Source organism: Triturus cristatus, chromosome 10, assembly GCF_964204655.1.
Source record: "Triturus cristatus chromosome 10, aTriCri1.1, whole genome shotgun sequence".
NCBI lineage: Eukaryota > Metazoa > Chordata > Amphibia > Caudata > Salamandridae > Triturus > Triturus cristatus.
This window is the reverse complement of record NC_140593.1, coordinates 164994653-165021870: the sequence shown is the minus strand read 5'-3', so window position 1 is coordinate 165021870 and position 27218 is coordinate 164994653. Positions and strand designations below refer to the sequence as shown.

The 27218-nt window shown below is 43.7% G+C and overlaps 1 protein-coding gene across 7 annotated transcripts in view; it reads right to left on the bottom strand.

Moving 5' to 3' along the window:
• HDAC8 (histone deacetylase 8) overlaps window positions 1-27218 on the bottom strand; it is an 841291-nt gene that overhangs the window by 270148 nt on the left and 543925 nt on the right. For all 7 annotated transcript variants that reach the window (XM_085630743.1, XM_085630746.1, XM_085630745.1 and 4 more), the window contains one exon: window positions 21725-21833. In XM_085630743.1, the coding sequence (XP_085486869.1) occupies window positions 21725-21833 (109 nt within the window). The remainder of the gene's footprint in view (window positions 1-21724; window positions 21834-27218) is intronic.

Below are 27218 nucleotides of genomic sequence, written 5' to 3'. Positions count from 1 at the left end.
GTAACTGATATTATAGATGCATTGTAACTTTGAAACAATGTTCAAACTCTTTGCACTGTTATTTTGCACTGTCACTTTAAAATTTCAAAATGAGCACTGGCTACAAATTGGTGAGAAAATGGTGGTGATACAGGTTTGACAAAGACTGCGGAGGCAGTTGAAACGCGTTACCTGATTCCCGCGGCTTTCAAATAAATCCGTTTGCAAGCTATCCAGAGCGTGCTGGAGTCTGTTTTCGTATACAGGAACAGTTGTTTTGAGTATATATATATATATATATATATATATATATATATGTATATATATATATATACACACACACATATATATATATATATATATATATACACGCACACACACACACACACACACATTATATATATTCTCTGCTTCTTTTTGCATACTTTATGCGGCACTCCATGCCTGAAAGAGTATATATATAATCTCTCAGAACAATACTCTTTCAGGCATGGAGTGCCGCATAAATTATGCAAAAAGAAGCAGAGAACTCTGGGTAGTTCCCAAGTTTAGTTGGAGAGCAGCTCCTGTATAGAGCAAGCTACGACACCAGCGACACACTGAATTTGCTAACCTCAAATGTCTACTTTTCTATCAATGTTTATAAGCATAGGATTAGCCCATTGCCATCATTGCCGAGATCGAAAGGGACAAAGTCTTTTGCCATTTCTATAGCAAAGTCTTTAAGCATAGGATTAGCATAGTGCCATTCATGCCGAGATGTAAAATGACAAAAGCATTTTACCACTCCGGGCACAATATTACAGCTTTGGGTTGATAAAATACCATCCAAGCCAACCTGGAATGAATAAAAGCAGGCCCTGATGCATATTTTGCTATCATTACAGCTCTTTAGAGAGGTTTAGCTTTGTGCAGACACAAGGGAACACCCAGTATAAGTCAGAACAATACCCTTTCAGGAATAGAGTGCACATAAATTATGCAAAAAAGAAGCAGAGAACTTTGGGTAGGTCCGAAGTTCAGAGCTGCTCTCCACCTATATTTGGGAACTACCCAGACTTCTCCGTTTTCTAAATGTTGTTGTCATGGTGCAGGCAGGAGCACCACCAACACATTTTTGTGGGAAGCTGCAAAGAGCACAGCAGCCACTAGGCAATTAAAAAAAACTGTAAGTCTCCTGGGTCATTGAATGCATGACCGCACAACAGCTTACCATCATTTTTAAAGCACTCTGAGATGGAGCTGTATGCTGTTTAGCTGGAGTGCAGGCATCCCTTGTGATTGGTTCTATGGCTGCATTTTGTGGCCTGAAGAGTGTTAAAGAAAGACTCAAACACACATTTATGATTGTTGGGAATAAGAATGCTTAACTTTCAATATTTTTGTGACAATTATTACTATGTATTGTCATGTCTCTATATACAAGGAACATTTTGTAATATACTTAATGATAAATCATTTTGATGCCTTTTTGGCAAAGCCAATAGGTCTGCTTTATATAAGTTGATGTACTGACCCCCCCTACTAAAGCAAATAGGCCTGCCTTTTATATTTTGGTGTTCTGACCCTTTGACAAAGCCAGTAGGTCTGCCTTACTTAAAATGATATATCTTTATAGTGTTACTTTAAGTTAAAAAAAAAAAAACACCAAGAAATGCACTGAAAAAAAACCCTAGGCTTAAAGTTATGTTATAGTTGGGTAAAAATGTCAGTTAAAACATAACGTTTTAAACGAAAAACAAACCACTGAAATTCACCAGTCATATTGAACTCAACTAACTATAACTCGCGTCCTCGCCTTGCACTACTTATGAGCTCATATAGTACATTAGCTCATGACATGTTCTATGACATCATCGATGGCATCACTGATAACATTTGAAAAGACATCAGTGATGACAACACTGAGGGAGTCAACATAAAATTTTAGGTGACTCAAGCTGATTTTTCTTAAATGTAGGCACAGTACGGCTTCTGCGTACCTGCAGGCTAAACCATATGTTAGAAAAACACCTCCCTTGGACGCCAATGCCATTCAAGCTCTCTCCTTTTGGGAGCAGAGACTAGTTGCTGGAAGGTGAAGTTCTGAAACTTTCTCTACCTCTTTCCACCAGATCAGAATTTAATCTTAATTCATTTAAGAGTAAATTAAAGATTTTTCTTTCCAATGCCCTTCATCAGGCCACGCCTTGAAGGCAAAAACGTATAGACTGGCTGCACTATTGTGCACGACATACTCGTCTTTTCCATTGCTATTACAGGCAGTTTTTCTACAATTTCGTACTTGCCAGGCCATTAAAATGATTTTGAATCACCTTGACTTGAGCTTTAATATTGAAGAAGCATCAGCGGCATCAAAAAGTTGTACGTCTGTGAGAGATACACTTCTTTACGAGAAAAATAAATAACTTTCAACTGGTAATGCCTTAAAGTGCAATATTGTTTTGGGGTATATGAATGAATAAAGCAAAAACATGCAACCTTGCCTTTTCCCTCATTAATTGCTTTTACTCAATTCTAACATGAAAACTCTTCATGAAGGTCTGAAAGACAGAGAGAATGATAACTGAACAATAAATCAAAAGGTTCCTTTGGACTGAGTCTTAGAGTAGATATTTTTTATCCTAACAATATAAAATTTGTTAGCTGAGAAATGCAAAGTTAAACTGTTCCCATCAGTATACAACACAATGGTCCAGCACACTTAATTTAGGTCAAAGTTTGGCAAAAGTGACTAAAGTAGTTTAAACATTTGTGAATCAAATATCAAAAATCAACAATGGCAATTCAGCAGGGTTGTTCTTTCAAATCTTTTATTGGTGACTTATTTTATTCAGACAAAAGACCGTAGCAAACGCGTTTTGTCCTCGTGGACTTCTTCAGGGCAGAACAAAACACACCGTCTGGAAATCGTCACTGTATTTATTGGTTTATATAGTTTCTCCTTCTAAAATCTGGTGATGTATGACTGTATCTGATATTTCATATGTAGTATGGGATATTAGTCTATCTCCCTTTGCCAAATTAACACGGTTGGCAGCAAACCAGTTCCAAAGGCAAGAACGTCCTCTACGTTATTTCATAGGTGATTCAGGCGATGTGTCAGCTGGAATGGTGGCATGGCATCCAGTGTTCGTATGCCTTTGGAACTGGTTTGCTAACCTTCGGTAATGCATTATCTGGTAGAGACTCTTCTAGCTGCAGATTCCTTACCTTTGAATTTCCCAGCCGTCAGGCTGGATCCGGAAACGTTTGCTGAGCAATACCCCTTGTGTGCAACGTCGGGTGGCTCCATTCGGCTCCGCGTGATGTCGCTGGCGTCGGTTGTGACGTCGCGGTGCCTACATAGGTGCCACCCAGGCACGCGGACGTCAGTACCTTTCGTTTTCTCCTGCCAGAAGCGCAGAGCAACCAAGTGACTAACGTAAATGTGTGCAAAACTAGGGCCCTGAAAAGGGAGAAACCCTAGACCTGCTACATCAGTCCGCAAAGCGGGGAGGCATGGGTGGGGCTGTAAGGAATCTGCAGCTAGATAGAGTCTCTACCAGATAATGCGTTACCGAAGGTAAGTAACTTGTTCATCTAATAAAGACTTCTAGCTGCAGATTCCTTACCTTTGAATCAGAGTTCCGAGCCATACCACCCCGGCAGTGAGTTGCGGACTCATTAACTAGACTAAAAAGTCTTGCAGGACTGAGCAGGCAAAGTGCCCCTCCCTGCGCACTTGACCATCAAGGCAATAATGTTTTGCGAACGTGTGCAACGATGCCCACGTCGCTGCCTGACAGATGTTTTGTACTGAGACACCCTGTGCCAAGGCCGTAGTCGACGCCTTTCCCCTGGTGGAATGGGCCCTTAATCCCTCAGGGGGCTGTTTCTTCACCAAGGCATAACAGATTTTAATGCAGAGAACAACCCCGCGAGAGATGGTTCTTTTCTCCGCCTCTCCCATGTAGCCGCCGCATCCCAGAAGTGATGCATCTGTCATGACTGTGAAATCTGGTTGGGGAAGGGAGAGAGGTCTACCATTGACCCAATCGCGGTCCATTAACCACCACTGCAGATCCTTCGCAGTTCCTTCCAAGATCTGAACCATGTCGGTGAGACTTTCTCGATGCTGTGCCCATTGGAACTTCAAGTCCCACTGCAGGGCCCACATACCCCACTTGGCGTATCTTACCAACAGGATGCAGGAGGCCAAGAGACCCAACAGGCTAAGAGTCAGTCTCACCGAAATCCAGGATAGAGGCTGAAATATCGGAATCATAACCTGAATATCCTGGACTTGCTGTTCGGGAGGATAGGTCTGAAATTGCACTGTGTCTAGAACTGCTCCGATGAAAGGGAACGTCTGAGAAGGAGTCAGGTGTGATTTCGGCACGTTTATAGAGAACCCCAGCGATTGCAGGAGGTCTGCCGTAGTCTGAAGGTGGGAGACGACTACCTGGGGCGAGGATGCCTTCAACAGCCAGTTGTCTAGGTAGGGGAAGACTGAAACCCCTAACCTGCGCAGATGAGCTGCAACCGCCGCCATCACCTTGGTGAACACCCGAGGGGCACTGGTAAGGCCGAATGGGAGCACGATAAACTGGAACTGCTCGTGGCCTACCTTGAACTGCAGGTAACGCCTGTGGCACGGCAGGATGGGAATGTGAAAATAGGCACCCTGCAGGTCCAACGCCACCATCCAGTCTCCTTGGTCTAGGTCAGACAAGACCTGAGCCAATGTGAGCATTTTGAATTTCTCCTTTTTGAGGAAGAGATTGACGGTCCGAAGATCAAAAATGGGCCGAAGCCCCTTGTTCTTCTTTGGAATCAAAGTAGCGGGAATAACAGCCACCACCGACTTCCGAAGCTGGGACCCTTTCTATAGCTCCCTTGGGCAAAAGAGCTGTAACTTCCTCTTGGAGCAACTTCAAATGATCCTCCGCCAGCCGTTCCTGAGTTGGCGGAATAGCAGGAGGAAAAGAAAGGAAAGGAAGAGAATAGCCCTCCTGGGCGATCTGCAAGACCCACTTGTCTGTTGTTATAGATCTCCAGCGGGGGAGATGATGACGAATTCTCCAACCCACTGGAGTAGTGCGGTCCTGCAGAATCAGCCTTGGAGTGCTTGGAGGCAGCGGTGCTGGGGACAGTGTGGCCGACGACTTCTGGCCTCCATTCCGTGGACGGAATGAACCGTGTCCGCGTCCACGCACGGCTTGGGTAGTCTGAGCGGGACAGTAGCTAGTATAGGGCTGACGCAGCTGGAAACCCCTTCCGTTGTCACGAAAGGGGCAAAAGGAAGACTGGCAAGGAGAAGTGGAGTAGAGACCCAAGGATCTGGCCAGAGCTCAAGAGTCCTTGAACCTGACCAGGGTCGAGTCTGCCTTTTCCCCAAAAAGGCAGGTTCCATCAAAGGGCATGTCCATCAAATCAGACTGGAAATCCGCCGAGAAGCCAGTGGTATGAAGCCCGGCGTGGCGCCTCAAGGCCACCGTCATTGAAATTGATCTACCCAGCGAATCGGTCGTATCCAAACCACACCTTATGGCGAATTTATCTGCACCTCTCCCGTCCTTGACAGCTTGAGAGAGCACATCCCGGGCCTCCTCTGGGACTTGTGGCAGCACCTGCGCAACTGTCTCCCAAAGAGAATGGGAGAAACGGCCCAATAAGCATGCGGTATTCACTGACCGTAATGCCAGACTGGAGGAAGAAAATATCTTCTTCCAAAATGAGTCCAGTCTCTCGGATTCCCTATCCGGAAGGGCGGAAGGGAATGCGCCCTGGGAAGTAGAGGCCTGCACCACCAAACTTTCTGGGGTGAGGTGTTGGCTGAGGAAGTTTGGGTCGCCCGGAGCTGGGCGTTGGCGGCGTGCAATCATCCTATTCACAGGAGCCCCAGTGCTAGGCTTGGAACGTCCGTAATTGCCTCATTAAAGGGCAATAAGGGTTCAGAGGTGGAAGCCCCAGGTTGAAGCACTTCGGTCAGGAGATAAGTCCTGACCTGCACTGAGGGCAGCTCCAGTCCAAGGACCTCAGCTGCCCTCTTAACCACCATGGCATAGGACGCCCCCTCCTCCATAGCCGCTGTAGGTGGAGAGAGCATGCCAGTGTCTGGGGAAGTATCCAGACCACTGGCTTCCCCAAGTTCCCCATACCAGTCCATAGTCTCCTCAGAGACTTATGTAGTATCGTAGCTTCCTGTCCATGCATGCTCTGCCAGTGGAATGTTACAGCATGATGGTGTATTATGGAATGTTGAGTGTCACTCAAGAAAAGCCAAAGTTATGATGGGGCTGACCAGCATGCTGGCTGTTCCTGGTGGGGCTCATCTACTTATCTTCAATAAACCATCTTGAACAATATCCCTTTGTGTGGACTTCATCACTTCATTCTTATGGCGACGATTTGGAAACCTACCCTCGTTCTACGTGCTCAACAAAAGAATTCATATCAAAGAAGTCAAGATTTTTCAAAAGAGGCAACAAGAAACTTCAAACTACAATTTTAACCAGGACTCTGGCACCCTGAGCCCCACCCGTGAATGGACTACTCAAGCTTCACTCAAGAACAGTACTACTCCATGGTTGGTTCTGTCTTCAAGCGCCTCTCAATATTAAAGCATCTCAAATGTGCTGTACCTTGCTTCATTGGTCACATGCACAAGAACTGTGTCTCCAAGTAAAGTAAGTCTTTTCACAAGCCTGGTGACAATCGATGGTTCAGTCACAACAAACATTTCTACAACTCTTCAAACCTGACAAACGTCTATTATTTGATGCCTGCGCCACATGGGAGGTGTTGGACCCTTTTGCAGGTTATCTATCCCAACCCTTTATCAAATTTGGTGAGCTTTGTGGGGTTTGTGCAGAGAAGTGAGCGGCATCGAGGGCTCGGATGATCGGCAACTCTAAAGTGGACTTTATGGCTTGTGCACTCTTTCAAAAGGTTTTTATTGCACAGCGCAAGGAGTGCGCGTAACGTGCAGTGTGTGTGTTTCCGGTTTCATGTGAGTACACTCTGCTTTATTGTATTTCTTTGGTTTTTTCATTTCCGGTAGTTTGCCATATGTAACAACAGTGGCAGTTCAACCACTGCTTTGACAATTTAAAACATGGCATGAGTGTGCAGCGCGTGCACTATTACCTGCATTTGGAAGACACACAGCTGACTCCGAGCACCTTCTGTGACGTGTCTACTTGGGATTCTTCGTTCGTGGGATCTTCTCTGACTTTGTGGAGTCTTCACTACCTTGTGCTGCTTATGGCACCGACATGCACTAACACGCCGTAAGCCATCCGGCGCGACGTAGTGGTGCGTGCCGCCATTTTAGGTTTGGTGCATTACAACAAGCTCGTCATCTACGTGTTTGCTTACTTTGCCAACCACATATTTGCCTACTTGGCCAACCACGTTGTTCACTCTGCATTCTATTAGCATTCAACCTAATTATTGGCAACGTGGTAGAGTGAGGATCGGCTCTGCTCAGCTTACCCTCCATCTCTTCTGGTTTCTCTGCAGTTAGTTTTGCTGTGCACAAGAAGGTACAAGTACATTTATATTTTGGGGATTTGTCTACGTCGAAACGCTTGTACAGTCAAGGGGCAACTACAAATTTCTCCTGGAGACACACAACCCCGAAGACTTGTACAATGCCTTACGTTGCTTTTGCTGAAGGAATTGTTTTGGCACTAATCTTCCAATGCATATTTTGGTTTATACTGCACCACTGGTGCGCTTGACTTACTTTCTCGTGTGGAACCTACGTTGGGTCTGTTACTCTTTTAGTTTGACTCGGTATCAATTCTTGATATGGTGGCACATCCTGTTAAGTCTACATCTGTTAGGTGTCATATTTTGTCTCTCTCATGGGATTTTTGTTACTTTAACTTAACATGTTTCTTATGGGGGACAATGTTCTAGTGTCTGTTCATTGCAGTGCAACTCGGGTGAGATGTCGCTCACCGGGGTGTGTACATTTTTCAATGTTACTCATATCGTTTCGCTTGTGCATATTTCGATATTGATTTTAATGCAAATGGTAGTTTACGTTTTTTTTTCTATATGCTTCTATGTTTGGGTTTGTTGGACATTTTATGATGTTACTGTTTTCTCTAGTTTTATCCTTACGTAAGGGATGTTCTAGTCAAATACTACTCGGGTAAGAGGCCGCTTACCGGCGATGTTTTTCAAGATACTGTTTCCTCAAGTTTTATCTTTCACATAATTGTATGTTGTTTTATTTAGATTTAGCTCTACGGGGTACATATGTGGACCATAGGTACACTCTCTCAAGATTTCGATTATTCGATTACCTCAATTTACCTGCATGCGTACAGTTTTCTCTATGTAGGGGTAGCAATGGGTGTTAGTCCCATTTGTACTACTCATGTCTCAAATTTATTTCTAAGTATGTGTCATGAGTTCGTACCCTTATACGTTACCTGAACATGGCTGTCCCTCACATTTCGGGGTATGTCTTGTTCATGTTCAATCTTCCATTGCACTTTACTCCACACAGTGTGTGTAGTACGTGTCTGTTTCTATTACAGTGCACGTTAAGTGACCTCTAAACGAGGTTGTCCAGTTCAACTCACACACTGTGTATCATATGGGTCTTTGTCCCATCATTACAGTGCACACATTTTGACCTTCTTGCGAGGTTGACTCAACTGTGGGCTTAGTCCTACTCTCAATTGCGGGCTTAGTCCCTCTCTCAATTGCTTTTGTCAATTTTTGAATGCTTTGTTGTTTTTAGGGAAGTAGGAGTGATGTTATTTTTTTATTCATTCTCTTCTCTGTTTTTCTTATTTCTCATGCTGTGCTTTGCCTCCTGTCATACCTGTCTGGCCAGTGGGTGTGTCTGGATGTAAGGTTCAGTTCTCTCTTGTTCTTTCTTTGTTTATATCTCTTTTTTGTTGTAGAAGAAAAGGAGATATGTAGTATCCTAGCTTCCTGTCCATGCTTGCTATGCCAGTGCAATGTTACAGCATGATGATGTATTATGGAATGTTGGGTGTCTCTCAAGAAAAGCCAGTTATGTTGGGGCTGAGCAGCATGCAGGCTGTTCCTGGTTGGGGCTCATCTACTTATCTTCAATAAACCATCTTGAACAATATCCCTTTGTGTGGACTTGATCACTTCATCATCCTGGTTCTCTAATGGGTCTCCAGGCTCCTCCCATTCCTCTCCTGAGTCCAGCATGTCCACAAAGTGCTCAGGCGACAACATAGAACCCCTGGGTTCGGTCGACGTCGGAATCAGTGTCGCGAGATGCCGTCCCGGCTCCGTGTCGTCTGAGAGGAGGATGGGGCTTGCGCCATGACGGGCGACGTCGCAGGCACCGACTTCGGGTTCGACGCCGGGGAAGGTTGCGTTGGCACAACCGGCATCGAACGGGATCCGAGATCAGATCCCTGAGGCCTCACTGGCATCGTGGCCGAAGCCAACGACGTTGAAACCGATGGGGCCCCATCCAACCTCACGGGGCCCGAGGGCTCACCAACGGGGTTGTTCCACTAAAACACAGGGCACAGGGCCTCGTAAAAATCTTTAATTTAAGCAGGAGTCGCTCCGGCTCCCGGAAAGGGATGGAGGCGCGAAGTCGGCTCCGGCTCCGCAGAACCGTGCCTAGAGCATCGGTGCTCCTTACCTCTCTTGATGATGGACACCAGCTGAGGTGAAGTCGAAGTCTGTTTGGACTTCTTCTTGTGCCTCTTCCCCAAGTGTCCAGATGACCTCAAATGGGAGGAAGAGTACTTATGGCTCAGTTAGCGATCCCGCGACCTCCTCTTCCTTGAACAGGACCGTGACCTCCTCCGAGTCTCGCTTAACAGTGTCGACTGCCAGGCCGCGAGCAACTTCATCGCCCGCTCCCTCAAGGTCTTCGGAGCCATATCCCGAGAGTCAGAACACTACTTCAAATCATGGTCACGTTCAAGACACCACAGACATACGCGTGAGGATCGGTAACCGAGATCATGCAGGAACAAGTCCCGCATGGTTTAAAACCGGTCTTCCTACCAGACATCCCTCGCACACAAAGTCGTACTCAAAAATGTCGACAAAAGTCGAGAAAAAGCCTGCCAAAAAGCCTGCCAAAAAGCGGCAGAGGGGTAGCTCTTTCCGGATCGGTACTTAATTGGTACGGAAAGAAAAGAACTGATGTCCGCGCGCCTGGGCGGCGCCTATGTAGGCACCGCGACGTCATAACCGATGCTACCGATGTCACGCGGAGCCGAATGAAGCCACCCAATATTGTGCGCATGGGGTATTGCTCAGCAAAAGTTTTCGGATCCAGCCTGACGCCTGGGAAATTCAAAGGTAAGGAATCTGCAGCGAGAAGACTATCAGATAGAAATGTTTTCATATTCAATTGGTGTTCTCCTTTAGGAGGGGAGTCAAATCAAGGAAATGTGGTACTCAAATAAGCCAGCTATTTTGAATAAAGCATATTCCACTTCATATTTTCTAAATGTGCTTCTCAGTCGACATGGTTCAATCCCCACAGTTCACTCCACTCCACTCCACTCCATAATAGTCTCATTACTAATCTACATTTTATGAACATCACAAATTAGTGCATTCTGATCGAACTTTGCACCAAATTAAAATTACACGTACACCATCAAAATCATCTAGGTTTGTTATTTCTGCTGACACAAGATTCAAGGGCATTTGCTTAGCTTAAAATTCCAAGGTACAAATAAAGGCAATTAGTTTGAGTACCAAATGATGAATCAGATTGCCCAGCTGCTCTGCTATGTATCAAACTTCGAAGTCAGATTTTGCTGCTGTGGGATCCAGGCCCACATTCTGCATTGTTGAGATTGGAAAAAAAGGCTTCTATAAGGCTACCACAAGCAACATCTCAGCCACAAATGTAAGGACCAGAAGACAGCACTGGGAAATAGAGTTATTTAAAGGATATCCAACATTTAGTTGTGCTTTTAAGATTTTAGTTATATCTGTGATTCTAAGACATTTGCCACCTGCCTTCAGGTTTGCAAAGGAATGTGTGTGTTGGTGCATGAGAACGGTAGCAGGTGCCTTGTGGACTTGTGTTTTAAGGCCTGGGGGGAAGAAAAGAGACTATCTATTCACAATAGAGGAAGCTCATGAAATAACCAGTGAGGTAATGGGCTTCTGTCTTCCTACAGGATTTGCTGTTGTCTCAATAACTAACCACACATATGCCTGCATTTATTAGATTTTAACATTCGGGCAGTTAAGATTCAAACTGAGAGCTGGGTTCTGAGGAGATGGTGTGTAAAGAAAATAACTGATGTCAGTGTGATGGGGTGGCATCTATATAGGCACTGAGCACATCCGGCATGGGTGATGTCAACACGGAGTCGATCAATTCCACCCACCGGCACACAGAGGTATTGCTCAAGATTTTTCAGATCCACTCTGACGCCTGGGGATAATTCTATGGTAAGTAATCTGCGACTAGAAGTTTCTATCAGATGAAATGTTTCAGTTAACACTGGAAATAGTATCTCTGTCTGTTATGGCAGTGTTCACAATGTCATGTCTCCTGTGGAATAGCAGGTTTGAAGAGGATTCCCGCTTGCAGGGTAGCCATTAAGTGTGATCAATGTTACGGTGATGCATTGAAACTCTTGCTATCAATCGATGAGCGGGGCTGCATCAGGCAGGACGGATGTTACAGAGACCAAAGAAGAGACCCGATGACGGAGATTAAGGTACTGCCATGTTGCAAGTGTCATGGACCCAGGACATGGATAGCATCTTGAAAGTTTGGGTAAGGCGAGTTCTGTTTGATCTTACTTGCAGGGACAGCTGGAACCAGGCTGTCGGCATCTTCTTCAAAATGTATGTTTTGAAGACTAGTTAGCTGTGTATGTGGAAGCTGAGCAATTTGGTGCACAAGGTCAGGTATGAGGAGAAGCATTCAATCTTCATGGTAGAAGCAACAGGTAGATGTAAGGGTAAGTTGTGATGTTTTTTGAGAAAAAGCACCGTTTTTGAAGGGTTTAGTTTTAGAAGTGCCCTTAACATCCAGATTTGAAGGAGGTAGGGGAATATCCTCCAATGATAGACATGGTCATACCTTCCATCGGAGTTGGAGACAACTATAGAAACAGAGATCCTACGGAGCCGGCAGCGTTGGTGCCAGCATTAATGTTACAGGGACTGGCATGGATTTTGGTGCTGGAATAGAAATTGGCTTCTGCATCAGAGTGGAACCTGATGCATGTTCATACTGTGCTGAGGTCAAACCCGCTGGCAGTAAACCGACTGGAGGCCTCCAAGGATCTTTGCAGCCCAAAGCCATGCTGGAGGGAGCCAGAAGAGTGACAAAGTGACAAAGAGTGTTGCAACAGCTACGGACCAAGAAACTCTGGGTGCATCAGAATCAGTTACAGAATCGGCTCCTCGGATGCCTACCGGGAGTGAGAGGTACCCCAACATCCTTGCAAATTCTCAGGCTGACAGTGGAGGGACTTCAATAAATCCCGCTTGGCCTTATTGTGTTTCCACTCCCACTTAACGGAAGACTTGGAGCATGATGAGGACCTGTATAGGGAATGCCCTTGGCCCAAGAGTGAGAACGTGTCAGTGCCCTCGACTTCGAGCAGGACATCCAAGATGTTTTTCGGTGTTTGGTGACATACAGATTCTCTTCAAATTCCCGGATCGGCATTAGATTCATAAGGACACACTCCTAGCAAGACTTGGAGTTGTGCTCCGAAATCAGATACCAGGTGCACACCTGGTGGGGATGTGTCACAGACATTTGTCTGTGGAAGTACATGCAGGGCTTAATCTCTGTAGCTACAGCAGAGGACATAGTTCCCTTACACACCCCAAAATCAAACTTTTGTAGAAAAAACTCATAGACGGATGACAAAAAAGTTGGGAGCGAGACCTGGATTTGCTCCTTCGTCACTTCTGGGACAGAATAAAGTCATTGTGGAGCCGCACAATGACATCTACTGGGGCGTGGGAGCAATGCTGTTCGAATCTTCCAAATCCAGTTTGGGGATCTTCTAAAGGTGAAGAATCGGAGGTTAGAATTATCCACCAGAATGGGATTGTGCTCTCTTGACATTCTTGCTAATAGTGAGCTGGATGTTTGGTGGCTGATTCACAATGATTTGTAAAAGTGCTTAAAGGAGAACTGCTGTACGGCCCCCATGTTTCCAATAAGGGTTTTTCAATTGAAAACCTAATGCCTTCTGAAAGAAAGCTGTAGTCATGAGTCACTTCGATTCAAGCAGCTGGGCTGACACTCTTAGAGGCAATGTTTTGTAACAGAAAAGTCCAGACCTGGGAACATTCTCCGACAACTTGAAGCTTGGCGGCACCCATTATTACCTATGTCAAACGTCTAATGTGACGGATTTTCCCTTGTCTGTCTATGCAACCACTCTCCGGTGAACCTCCCTATAGCCTGCTGCTAACATAACGTAACATAACATAACATAACAACATTTGTATCGTTAAAGTGAACATTCTCCTTAAGATTCATCTTGATGCTGAATAACAGATGTTTAATGCCACCCGATTCAAGGTACTTTTCTTTTATCCACCTTGGAATTATGGAAGGTTGAGTGGTTCCTCCAGGATCCAAATATGTTACAAAGAGGTGAAACTGAAGCTCCAGCAGTGTATCCTCTAGTCCTCTACGCTGCCGGCCCGGCTGCAGGTCCACTCTCTTTAGGCATGTGCACAGTCACGGAGACCACGAGGGAGGCTTTTGAATTTCCACAGGATGCGTTATGTGACAGTACCTCGCCATCCTGTGCCGCCCTTGTTAAAAAACAACATCAGAAGCCACACCAGACTCATGTTTGTTTAACTGCGCTTGACAGAACAGTGGCCTTTTCACAATAAGGAAAGCCAAGGGCGCAATATTGGCAGGAGGCCATCCTGCATGTTGACAATCTATATGAAAGCTACAGTAACAATGTACTCAGAGAACGTCCGCATTTTTTATATTTACAGATTTGTGATCAACATGAGCCACGGTAACTTCTGCAACCCAAGGTCTATGACATGTGTATGGGCATGTAAGGCCTTTCTGAAACCCATTCGCTGGCCGCAGTAACCACCACTTACTTCCCTACTTACGCAGAAGTGACCAGGTTTAAATATGACAGATCCCACTGAGATGTATTATAAAGGTCGCATGTGGTCCCTACAAACATCACTGTGTCCTAGAGACGGCCCCAGGGATTAAGTATCTGCAGCAGACTCTAGCTCCCCCTCACTGTGCACTGGGGTCTCATAAGGCCCCATGCACCACAGAACACTACTAACAGTCCTTTTATCCTGGCCTTTCAGCTAACTGTGCTTTGCACACTGGAACGTGTGGACTCATGCGAACAAGTAAAAAGGGAAGTTTCGAAGCTTAGCATACGTAGTGTTGTGGTTACAGAGATGGGCCTGGATGCTGGTGAACCTCACGAGGAGAGGTCCGGTGACAGCTACAGACCACTAACGTCTGATGCCGCTTGCACGGCAAGCTTGAGAAAAGAACATTTGTACAACCCACTGTAAAGAATTAGGAAATACTCATTTAAAACATATCATAACACTACACAGCAAAACACAGCATGACATTTAACGTAACCTAAAGTGTACTTGTAAAGCACCTTACTTTGTTCAGTTGACTAGCTGGGTAAGGCCTTGCGTGCTGCAATCCCTTTACGCAGTTAATTTACTCTGTATAATCTGCCATGTACTATACCTATGAATGCTGCACAGATGCTCCAGGTACAATCTTGATAGTGGAGAGCACTCTTTTCTTGAAATTATTGTCTAGCGCTGCTTCATGGAGGCACCAGCACTGGGTGAAGCTTTACATTAACCTGTCACACAAGCTAGCTAGCTATGTCTGATGTCTATAGGCAGATCACCCACAAAATCCAAGACATTACACATTTGTAATCTTCCAGAGGTTTACCTATAGCGTAAATTTCTCAGGTTTCAACAAGCATTGGCAAAGCTAACCTTCACACCTTGTTAGCTTTGCCAATGTTTTTCTTCAATGATAAACAGCAGAGGCAAAAACAATACACAACAAAATTGAGCAAAGGCGTCTACAGGTTAATGCGCTATTACGCTGTGGTGGCCTAGGCCCTAGTATGATGACATATGTACATGCATGTATCACTATGCATACGTCATGACGTCACCATTATTTTTGTTTTTTCAAATTACCGTTCCAAGCTGCAAGGCACCATTGGAAGTGGAAAACAATGTAAATACATGTGAAAGCGCAATTTAGAAACGGAGAAGCTCGGTGGAAAATGGTAGCTGTCATTCCATAAGTGAGACCTAAAAAGCAATGAGGTTCCTTGCCTGATTTGTGTTGGATCTCGTAAGGCATTTTCTGAAAATTGCAAGAAGAAACATACCGTACTATAAGTCTTCTCTACATGAACCAGAATGATGGTCTCACTTTTAAATAAAGACAAACAAAGGGATCATAGTTAAGTTGTTACTCAATTAGTTTTTAGGTGGGTATACTCCATCCTTGCTGTCTGAAAGTAGGTGTAAATGAGGCCTATGTGCTCAGATACTGCCTTGGCTTTTAAGGGATACAGGGAACATATTCCTGGTTTTTGTACACTGAAGAATTTATGATGAAATGTTGTCTTATAGTTTCTTACTGTTGATATATCGTTATTAATCAATTACTCACCTTTCCTCTTTCAAACTAAGTTAATCAATGTTCAAATTAAATTGACGAACACAGAAGTATAACATCTACATGATTTGGCTTGGTGTGGATAGAAAATATTCCAAGGATATCATTTTGGGAACAGTATTCTTGGAGGCAGTTGTTTCAAACCTCAAAATGAAACAAACATTGACTTAGTTCTTTTTTCGATATGCTATAAGTGCCAAACATTACTCCTCCAAGAGCATACTATCAGTCCGTCATTCGATGTCTCAACAAAAAAATCGAAGCTGCAGCCCTTTATAGTCAATGCCATGGGCATTTATGAATTAACAGCAAAACACTCAAGATGATGGACGGAATGTTGCACAATGGCAAAACATTCACCCCCAGTCACAGATCTGGGTTTAATCCATCGTTATTTTGCTCACCACGCCACCCCAGTGCAGACATGGCCATATGCAAATCAGTCTTGACCCTGTGCCTCATGGGAACAGTCCAGCCCGAACTGCCAAGCCATGTCTTCCCTGGACCGGAATCAAGCATCCTAGGACCGGTTTTGGGGTTTCACCCCTCTTCAGCCAGGATAGCTTGACTCCAGTGGCGTAGTGAGCACGGGACCCACGTCTGGGCATACCTTTCCCACATAGGGCGTACAGCAAAACACACAAGATGATGGACGGAATGTTGCACAATGGCAAAACATTCACCCCCAGTCACAGATCTGTGTTTAATCCATCGTTATTTTGCTCACCACGCCACCCCAGTGTTTTGCAGTTCACCCTATGTGGGAAGGGTATGCCCAGATGTGGGTCCCGTGCTCAATACGCCACTGGAGTCAAGCTATCCTAGCTGAAGAGGGGTGAAACCCCGAAACCGGTCCTAGGATGCTTGATTCCGGTCCAGGGAAGACATGGCTTGGCAGTTCGGGCTGGACTGTTCCCATGAGGCACAGGGTCAAGACTGATTTGCATATGGCCATGTCTGAACTGGGGTGGCGTGGTGAGCAAAATAACGATGGATTAAACCCAGATCTGTGACTGGGGGTGAATGTTTTGCCAATGTGCAACATTCCGTCCATCATCTTGTGTGTTTTGCATTTATGAATTAAAGCATCACATCTGCAGGTTTGGCAAATACAAATGTAAACATTCCACAGATTTTACAATTCCTAAAATATTAGAACATTTTATGAGGATTAATTTAAAGAGGGGAGGACTGAGATAAATAAAAAAAATGCTGTTGCAGTGGTCTGTTTTCTATCTCTACCATTGCTACCAATGACCCCAACAGTAAATAGGCGACGAGGCCACGTAGGGCAAAATAAAGTTGAGACGATAGGGGATCAAGGACAGAGGCAATTAAATGTTAGTAATGACTTGATGAACCAACTGAAGAAAAAACACAGCCCCACAGGAGGGATAAGTAAAGACATGTAAAGATGGGAAAGAGGAGAGAGAAGCATATAGAGCAGGGGAAAATATGGTGAAAATGGTGGGGCTGGGAAAGTCGTCACCCAAAAAAGCATATGCTAAACAAGCATCTACAATGCAAAAGGTCTTGCATTTACCAGAGTTTGAGCTATTGGCATTGTAAATGACAATGCCTTTTAATAACGTTTGTTTTTTAAAACATCAATAAAAGGCATTGTCATTTACAATGCCAATAACTTAAACTCTCGCAAATGCAAGACCTATTGCATTCCAAATGCTTGAAGGCATCGCAGCGTTGCCCCCTTCTATCTCCCATGCCCCTGAAGAGCTCCCCGTTTGCTACGAGTTAAATAAACAAGCTGGTGGTCACAACTACGCACGAAAGACCCTACTGCCCTGCTGCAGTAAGAGAAACTCATTAAAGAAAATAGTGCTTACAGACTAAAGAAGACTTACGGTGTAAGAGCCAAAGTAAAAGGGCCAGTCCTCATGGGAGGTTACAAATGAAGATAAGGCGGTAGTAAGGAGGGACTAACAAACCTAATAACAAATCAGAAGGCAGCATTTACGGACAATGACACAAGCCAATGACAAATATGAGCTGAGAGTGGGCGGTGCTTCAAGTACATACTCCAATACAGCATGGCTCGCAGAGCAGCGCATGCACTGCACAGGCTCAACCTAAAAAGTAAGAGGAAGCGTGTGTGCAAGGATAGCAAAAGCAGAAAAATAAACTCATGACAAAGTAGAAGAAATGAAAAAGATCAATGTGAACCACATGAAATTAAAGAATTTGGGCAAACAATTATCGCAATGAAAGGCACTCAACCAAGATGGATAAGAAAACATGAATATAATTCATTTTGAAAACATTATAACAAGCATTGGCATAGCCAATAGGTCTCGCCTTTGGGACATTATAAGTATTTAATTCTGCAGCACAATATCCTTGGTGCAACAACATCAACCGTTGCATGGCTAAACACTTATAATGTCCCAAATGCGAGACCTATTGGCTATGCCAATGCTTGTTTGTTTTATTGTTCATAAAGGGCAGCAATGCCTTACCTGACAGATTGCAGACGCATTACAAATACAACCACAAATGGCAAGCTTAAAACGATGTGTGCCATGGTGTAATTCCAAAATATTAAAACAAAACCTTCACATAATTAGTAAAAAGAAAACTCTGCCCTTCCATAAATCCAAAGTTTGCAGTATTTAGGTGTGGGGTGAAACAGCGGGGCCGAAGAGAAAACGGTAGTACAAGTGCACAAATGTTCTATGAATATCAGTAGATTGTAGAGGAGGCCACTCTCCTCTGGTAGGGAACACAGATTAATGGGATTAGGGTGTGCAAAATTGCATGATCTTTTCACAAAACATCATAGAAATTTTGCGAAATTACACTTTTTATATTTTTATTTGTTTATTGGCATTTTGACATAATCAAGTACAGAGCAATCAGCACGGAGTGCAAAACAGTACAGTAGTGAAATTATATTCGTAATTAAATACATGAAATAAAACCGAAACCGAGGCATCATATTCGACAAGTACACATGTGAGAAACATTATCGCAAGCTACGCACAAGGCATCATTCATCAAGGACATGTTGGAAGAATTGAGTTCATAAAGATGGTAATGTAAGAGTGGCACAATTTACAGGCATATAGTGGCTCATGAGGTCAAGACGTGATCAGTGAGTGCCTTTTAATGGGATGCAGTGGAGACCTCGGAGACTTGTGTGATGTCTATATTACGAGAGGGCAGCCAGGCTAAACAAGCAGGAAGTGGGATAAGGGAGGGGGTAGGGCATTTCGCGCCCTCTAAGGGGAGAGAGGCACGCAGGCTGGCAAATGGTGTGCACTTTCGCGGCCGCTTTGATGTTCTCAGTGGCCCCGCGGCTCACTGAGAACATCAAAGCGGCCGCGAAATGATCACACAGGCTGCCAAATGGTGCGCGCGTCCGGCACACATGCACTGTATTTGGAGGCCTGAAAAGCACTAGTTTGCACTTCCAAATCCCCCGTTTACTAAAGCTCTCGCCAGAGCAGCACTGAAGCGCTGGCTCAGGCGAGACCTAAAAATGGGGTTCAGATACACATTTCTCCTTTAAAGTCGGATTTTATGCAGATGTCATAAATACGGAAAGTCATCATTTAAGATACAAAGCAGACAACACCACAAACAAGTTTATAGTTTAGAGGACAAAGTTCTGTACCTTTGGTAATGCTTTTTAATGATAGAGACTATAACTAACTGTAGAATTCTCACCATGAGAATTTTCCCAGGTGCCCAACTGTATTCAGAAACTTTAAAGCAATTCCCTCGTGAATTGACAGGTGGTGCGGTCCACTCCAGAGATGGCATCGGGGCCTTTATTTTTATGCTAGCTCCGTGGGTTGATGTCAGTTACTTTCTGATCTCCGCATGCGCATCGTACGCAAAGCCACTAAAATAAGACTAGAAAATCCTGCTAAGTGCCTGTCCCATTGAACCTTCCTGTCGAGGCAGTAATGCTTGGTGAACGTATGGCAGGGCGGCAACATAGAGGCCTAGCAAATGTCCATGACTGTCCTACCGCATGTGTAGCAGGCAGCCTTTGCTCCGGTGGAATGAGCATGCAAGCCTTCCTGGGGGCTGCCTCTTAGCAAGCACACCGTGGATCTTAATGCATAACCCATCTGGAGATGGTCCTCTTTTGCATCACTTTGCCATTCCTAGCTCCAGAGAAACTGACAAAAAGTCATCCTGTCTGTAATTTCTGGGCCGATCTTTGCAGAACCTGAGGGGCCTTTTGGTGTCAAGACAATAAAGCTGTTCTTTCTCCTTGGAGGGAGGAGGAGATACATAGAAGGCTAACAAAGTGATGAATTGCCCTGTGTGGAATTGCGGGATTACCTTGGGCAGAAATGCTGCTTTTGTACGGAGGACCAGTGTGTCTGGGAAAAATTATGTATATCAGGTACCACAGACAATGCCTGGAGTTCGCTCACTCGCCTGACCGAAGTTATAGCGATGACGAATGCTACCTTGATGGCAAGACGTTGGAGAGGACAACTGTGCATGGGTTTAAAGGGAGCACACATCAGGTACGTGAGGACCAAATGAAGGTTCCACCGTGACATCACAGAGTTGGTGAATAGATATAGTGGTCTATAAAAAAAATTACAACCGGTTTGGTGTCTGTCATCGACATCTGTTGTTGACAATCACAACACAGTTTAAACCCTGTTGTTTTTTGGAGCCCAAATCTGCACAATGTGAGGAGTTTCGAGGGGGAAAAACACGTTTTCTTGAGGGAAAGTCCTGTCAAAAGACAGCACTGTTAGCTCCGAAAGGAAATGATATCAACATGCAGAGGTGGCATATATATAGTGGCCCTGATGTCATTGCCTGAGCTGACAGACCTGAGGCGGAGCCACAGGACGCCACCTGATGACATGCAAGGGCCATGCTTTACAGTTTCCAGATACGGCCAGGGGAAATTCACCAGGTGAGGAATCTGCAGTTAGAAGTCTCTCTCAGAAAAGCTTATATTGCAAAACAAGCATCAAGGCATCCAATCAATAAAAAATATTTCAGCAAAACTGTGCTGTCTTCAATGGCTGTACAATCTAATGTTTGCCCCACCTCCCTTCAGTTTAGACCCTCAGTAATGCACACTTGCAAGCTACAGATTCAAGGTACTGCTGAACAGCAACAAGGATTTATGACAAGTGACTATGGTGGTTTGCTATTTTAAGAAAATTCCAGCTCTTGCACCAGAGATAGCCACAATGTCGGGGCTTTTCCTTCTCAACTCTACTGGTAACCATTTTTAGTGACCTACATCTTATCTTCTACCTAAATTATCATGTCCCACCAACAGTGTTCTAAATGCCGGGTCTTGTTAACCATTCCTTTGAGTACAGTGCGCTTTAGGGCTTGAACGAGTGCCTGTGCCAGCAATTTACAAGAATCCATACCCCTCTTCCTTCTAGTATTTGTAACACTTGAGACACTGATGGTCGAGACCTTATGAAATTTCTGCAGTAATCTACTGCCACTAAGATTGCTTACCTGGACATTCCCAGATGATATGGAAAAGTTTGCCTGGGCTGTTAACATGCAGCAGATTTCAAGTCTCTCCTAGTTCATCCTGTGAGTTAGTGGTATATTTGTGGTGTAATATCTAGTCTTTGATTTATTTAAGGTTGGCTCCCTTACAATCCGACCTGCATTTTAAATAGAAGCAAAAACAGGGCCTATCGAAGGCAAGGGAACCTTCAATACAGTCTGACATTTGGTTCTCTGACTTTAATGTGCTTAGGCTGCATGCACATTAAACCCAGGCCTATTGGCTTTGCCAAAGATTTTTTTTCTTTGTGTTTACAAAACCTAGTGAAGTAGTTAGTTGCACGATACTGCAGATGTTATGTCATCCGTGATAATATATGCAGTGAAGAGGCTCTGCCTTTTGCACTGCCCCACCTTCCAGCAGGATGGTATGAGCACAATCATCAAGAAAACATGGCAGTAATGACTATTTAGGAGTAACGTCAAAGCTGGAGACCGGACTCACCAGGCAGGGACACGAGGGCACACCCAACCGCAGCAAGCCTCATACAACTAGTCGAGTACCAATAACAAGAACCAATAGCTGAAAGGAAAAGCTGAAGATCCTACCCTTCACAGATCTGGGAATATTTATCATCCTGAATGCCATCCTGGAGTGGCACATTAACAGTGTAATATCTTCCTTTTCCAAGACCGACATCCGACACATCTCCCGTACCTGCGAAGGAGACCATTGGAGGAAACATTAAGTAGCCACAAAGCAAGTCCAAAACGTGTCCAAATTTAAATGGCTGCATGTGAGAAATAACACTACACAGAATGAGTATCTTTTGAAAACGATTTATTTTAAATTTGCACTTTTTAACATATAATGGATTCACTGATATTGAAATCTTATCGTAGGATTCGGCTGATCATAAGAATGGTTTTGTCTGGCTGATGCTACTGGTAGTACACAGCACCATAACAAAGTTTATAAAGGGGTTAACAAGTTATCACCATAGCAAACCCCCAAAATAAATGCAAAAAATAAATGAAATAGAGCATTGTGCCTGTATTTATTCTACTGACCAGACGAGGGACATGATCCAGAGATGTGTACTACGCTAACTGTTGAGCAAGGACGGTGTGGTCCTACTGAGCTCAAGTAAGCGCAGGAATTGAGATTTCGGCAAATAATAATTCAAACTATACAATATCCTTAATAAACTTGTCTTCCAAAAAGGTTCATGTGCTTCGAGTGTTGGGAATAAATGTGTTTCAATTGCTCTAAACCTAAAACTCTGCAGGTGCTGCACCCTTTATCTGCTGGCCTTTGAGTAAAATGTCAACTCTATTAAAGTTCAACATTTCAGACCATAATTGAAACTGATCTACCAGCCATTTGGTAAATCTGTAATGTGAATTTTGAGAATGTTCATCTTTAATCAGAGCAATATTTTTTGTTTAGTTTGCAGTACAAACATTGTTTTTAGTCTCGCGTCTCACAAATCAGCACAGTAAAATAGGAGGACTCCAACTTAACATGTTGATACATTCCGTGATAATTACTTGCAATAGTGGACATGTACATTTTTTAAATACAAATCACCTCTTGTACTCAGAATAACAACCCACATTGTAATGACTTTCCGGAGTCACTGAACAGAGAGAAGTTGTTCACCTGTGGCAACACAGAACTCGTATCCGGACCTGGGAAATTTCCGTGTAGGCCACTGATGTGGTTTAGCAGTTTAAAACTAGAAACTAGACAACACACAGCACATTAGTCCTGTGTGTCAACGTAAATCCCCTCCTCATAGAGCCTCTCGGAGCAGTAAAAAGGGTGGTAAAAGAAGATACATTTAATGAGGTGTGACTATGGGCGTTAGTGTAGGTAACTTACTAACATTTCTGTTCATTGCTCTTCCAGTTGTTGGGCACAGACTACCAGAGAAAGAACAATGCAGAATTTATAGCAATTGGGCTAGATTAACTGTCGGGGTAACAAATCTGGAAACTCAGCCTAGTAATTTCAACCAACTGCTCTTGTTACTGCACACTCACACTGTGGTTTATGGAACCTGTTGAGGGGCTGAACATGAGACACTACTCTTAATTTCCAGAGAGAAAAGGTTCTGGCTATAAGATTATGCTAGTTCTGTTCAGTATTTTGCTAGCTCTACGAATTATTTATCTCCAAAATAGCCAGCTACCAAGCTGAGCCCCCAGAAATGTTATTCCCTCCTCTTGCTGTGCTGACGAGTGCGATCCAGATCCCAGGATGTACTCATCAGACTTAAAGATGCGATGACTGACTCACTGAATATAATTAAGATCTAGACCAGGGGTACTGGCAAACATTTGCCCTGGGGCTGCAAAGTACGGTCTGAGATGTGACCGACGGCGCACTGATACCAGCAGGGTGGTGACGGGGTCTGGGTGGGTCAAGAAATGTGTGAAGAGCTCTAAACAAATGTTAAATAAATGGGCAGGCATTTATTTGCAGGTTAATAAATGCTTGCTCGTTTATTTAACATTTTTTTCTGAATATCAGTGCTCAGGAACTAAACAGCAGCGCATGTTGCTGTTCACCTGGGGGGCCGCATGTAAAGGTCAAGAGGGCCGCAAGTGCCCCCAGGCCATACTTTGAGTATCACAGATCTAGACTATGAAGGATCTCCTTTTCCTTGAATGAGCTAGAGAGCAGAAGTAAAGATGGAAGCTCTACATACGAATTAGGGGAAGTTATGAAATAGTCTTGGCCAAAAATGGCTCCCGCTTCAAAGTAACCCAGACTTGTGAAACAATAGCGAATGGCAAACCAGCAGAAAAAATTCTCAGCAGCAATTCAGAGATGCAAAATGGATGAGTCATAAATTCAGTGAACACCAGGCTCGAGTATCATTGCCAGGACATATATGGAACTGGGGGACATTTGTTCACCTAATCTTCTGCATCTGTGAGACCAAGTAGAACACAGAGAATAACAGTTCCCTTCGTGTTTTTTATTAAGTTGAAACTCCTACATAACTCACCATAACACACTGACTCAGTTGCCTTTGAAGTTATCCCAAATGTATCGTGTGGCCTTCTAGTTTTTTCTGAGAAGAACTTCATTTGAGCAAGCACATTTAACTGTTGGAGTTTGTGGATTCGTGGGTCTATATTTGGGATTGCAGATCCTGTATTCAAGTGCACCGTGTCAAATTATTGCCAACTACATTAACAAGGAGATATTGCATTTAGCGACCAAGTGCCATGGAGACATCTGGACTCAACCCTCCAGCTAGGAAGGGGCTGTTGAGTGCTGTTGCTCATTACTTGTCTTTTATGTATTGTGTTTATGTTTCAGTTTGTTAAAGTACTTCTTCTGAAAGAAAAGAAGTAAAACACTGACTGGACTGATATATTAAGACGTACTGGGGTCATTTACTAAGTTCTGCGAGTCTAAACTTCATCATCACCTTGAGTTAGGTTTCAGAGTGCTCTGTCAAACCTGAGAGTTCTAGTGCTATACATAAGATCCTAGCACTCAGTTGGGGTCCAATAGTAAGGAGACCACCGCACCCGTCAAGCAAATACAACTGTTAACACTTATGGTAGTCCAGTAACCTTGGACTTCCTTGGGACCCCACCATCTCTCGTGTCCACCAAACCACTTGCCACAAGTCCAGTCAAAAGAAATTAATACCAGTTTAAACTCAAATAAAGCCATTGGGAAAAGCTCCAAAAACCACTGCTGATATAGCTGATTGGTGAGCCACCACAAACATCTGTGAAATGATTTATTCTGAGTAGAGCCTTATCAATGGAGAGACCATTTGAAGCAGGTGTTGTGAACACATACTTTTGTCTGGTCAGCCCCAGGACTGCATATGAGGATTATCTGAGCCCTTCAATACAATACCCAAATTTAACGTGGTCTTTTTGAATTTCAGGAAGAGAGGACTGGGCATAGACATTAAGGAATATTTTACACCCCAGTGGACTTTTATTGCAAGTTTTCAACATTTGGAGCTCAAATTTGTGGTTTAGCTCAGGGGCAATTTCTAAAGGTAGTTGTGACCTCGTGTCCAACATGCTTTATTAGCTTGGCAGCGTAGTCTGGAAAAAAATTTTGCACCATAAGCAGTCATTCCATGGTTATACATGCAAGATCAGATACTTTTGTCCTGTGATTAGTTTATATGCCCTCTTTTTGCCTGATTAAGCTTACATATTGCTTCTGGAGCCATGTGCAGACTATGTTGCAGTGTGAAGCTCACTTACTGTTTTGTTTTTCAAACCCTATTTATTGGCATTTTTTATAACTGTATAAACAGTTTACATATCAATGGCAAGTGGAAATGATACGGCACTTACAATGTAGGGCTTACACAGATAGCTTACATGAACATTGCCTGCAGCATGGACTTCTGCTTAAATGAGAAAAGCTATCATTATGTATAAATAACTGTTGGCTGAGCACATTTAAGAAAACAAAGATTTAAATGTATGAGTATTTCAATTGTGAACAGTAACTCTGAGCCAATGAACTGAACCGTGGTCTGGAAGAGAGCAGAGATGGTGACAATGTAAGGCGAGTACATCCTCAAGGTGGTGGAATTAGGTTGCAGGGGTATCACTTTCTAAAAAAAAGGAGAGGCTGTGATCTTTGAAATAAGTTGTGGGCAATTTGAAGGGGATGGGGAAGGATAGCAGTGTAATTTGGGTTAGATTTGAGTTGTCAAGAAGACAACCAAGTGTTGCGTAACATTCAGATCCAAATGACATACTATGAACTTTGGAGCCCAGGATAGGGGGACTGAGGGGTCTCAGGGACGGTACAGCAAGGCATCTACAGAGGTAATGTTTCATCTGTGGGTAGCTCCTTCAGTCTCATTAACATGTCATCCCAGTCTTCACTGCCAATTGGGTTCTTCCGCAGGCCTCTGGTCTCCTCCCTAGGCAAGACTTTGCTCCCACCTCAGCCCATTTAATAGCGACTTAGCACAAAGTCCTGTATGTGGGAGGAACTATTACTTTCATTTAATAGTAATAAATATTTTGTCTCTAAGAAGCAAGCTTCCAGGCCATTATTTTTAGGTCTTTTAAATAGAAAGGTCTCCCAATTATTTAAGATGACTAACCCAGTGGTGGGTTTGGTAGCAACACAGCAATACTTCTACAACTTTATCACCTCGTTTTTTGATTCATAGAGCAAAGCTATATGGACCCTCCTGCGTTTAAGAAAGGAGTGAGTTCTGTATAGCTTGTTTGTCTAGACATCTAGACACATTACCTCTTCTCGTGTCTTAGTGCTCTCGTAACGATTTCGAATTAGGGGGCATAGTTTTGTCAATATATATTAACTCATTGGTTTTGAGGATCCTTAATAATGAGATCGGATATCTACAGGAAAAGGTTTGGAGGTGGCTATCCTGAAGAAGGAGCTGTGTCGCTGAAACGCACGTAGACAGAGATAAAAGATTAAGAACATGAGCCACATGGATTGAACATCCAAGAGCTATATTTGAAAATAAATACACTGTATACCTAAGACTCACTAAAGATAAATTGTGTTACTAAAAATCGACTGAAGATGTAAAATCATTATTGTTGGTATCCAGAAAACGTGTTAGCTGTCACATGGTTTTGGATGAGGAAGTGTTGTTGAATACAACGGCATGGTAGATGGTATGACTGGTAGGAATGCAGCTTGTCTAGTATCTATTTTATTCTCTACAGTAATGTGCACTATTGATCTAGAAGGCACTGTTGTTTCCTATATAAAAAAAAGAACACTTTTATAAAATGTTCTAATGCTAATTGTCAAGAACGAACTAAATACAAAGAAGACCTACTTTCTCTGAGCCATACAATTTTGTAGGAATCTATAAATGAATGAGTAAGTTTGCCGAGGTGTTTTTTGCATTGTAGACATTTTTCCCGCCCTAGGAAACTTTATTTATAGCAGGGGGCCCCCTTCTGTTCTTTAATTGAAACTCCCTAGATGAGCCATGTCGGTGGGAGTTGAATGAGAGCTTGTTCTGCAAGGTGACTCCCATCCCCATCTCCGCCACCCATTCAGGCACTACAATGCCCTTTACATGACAACATTAAAAAGAAAATGTAGCTGATA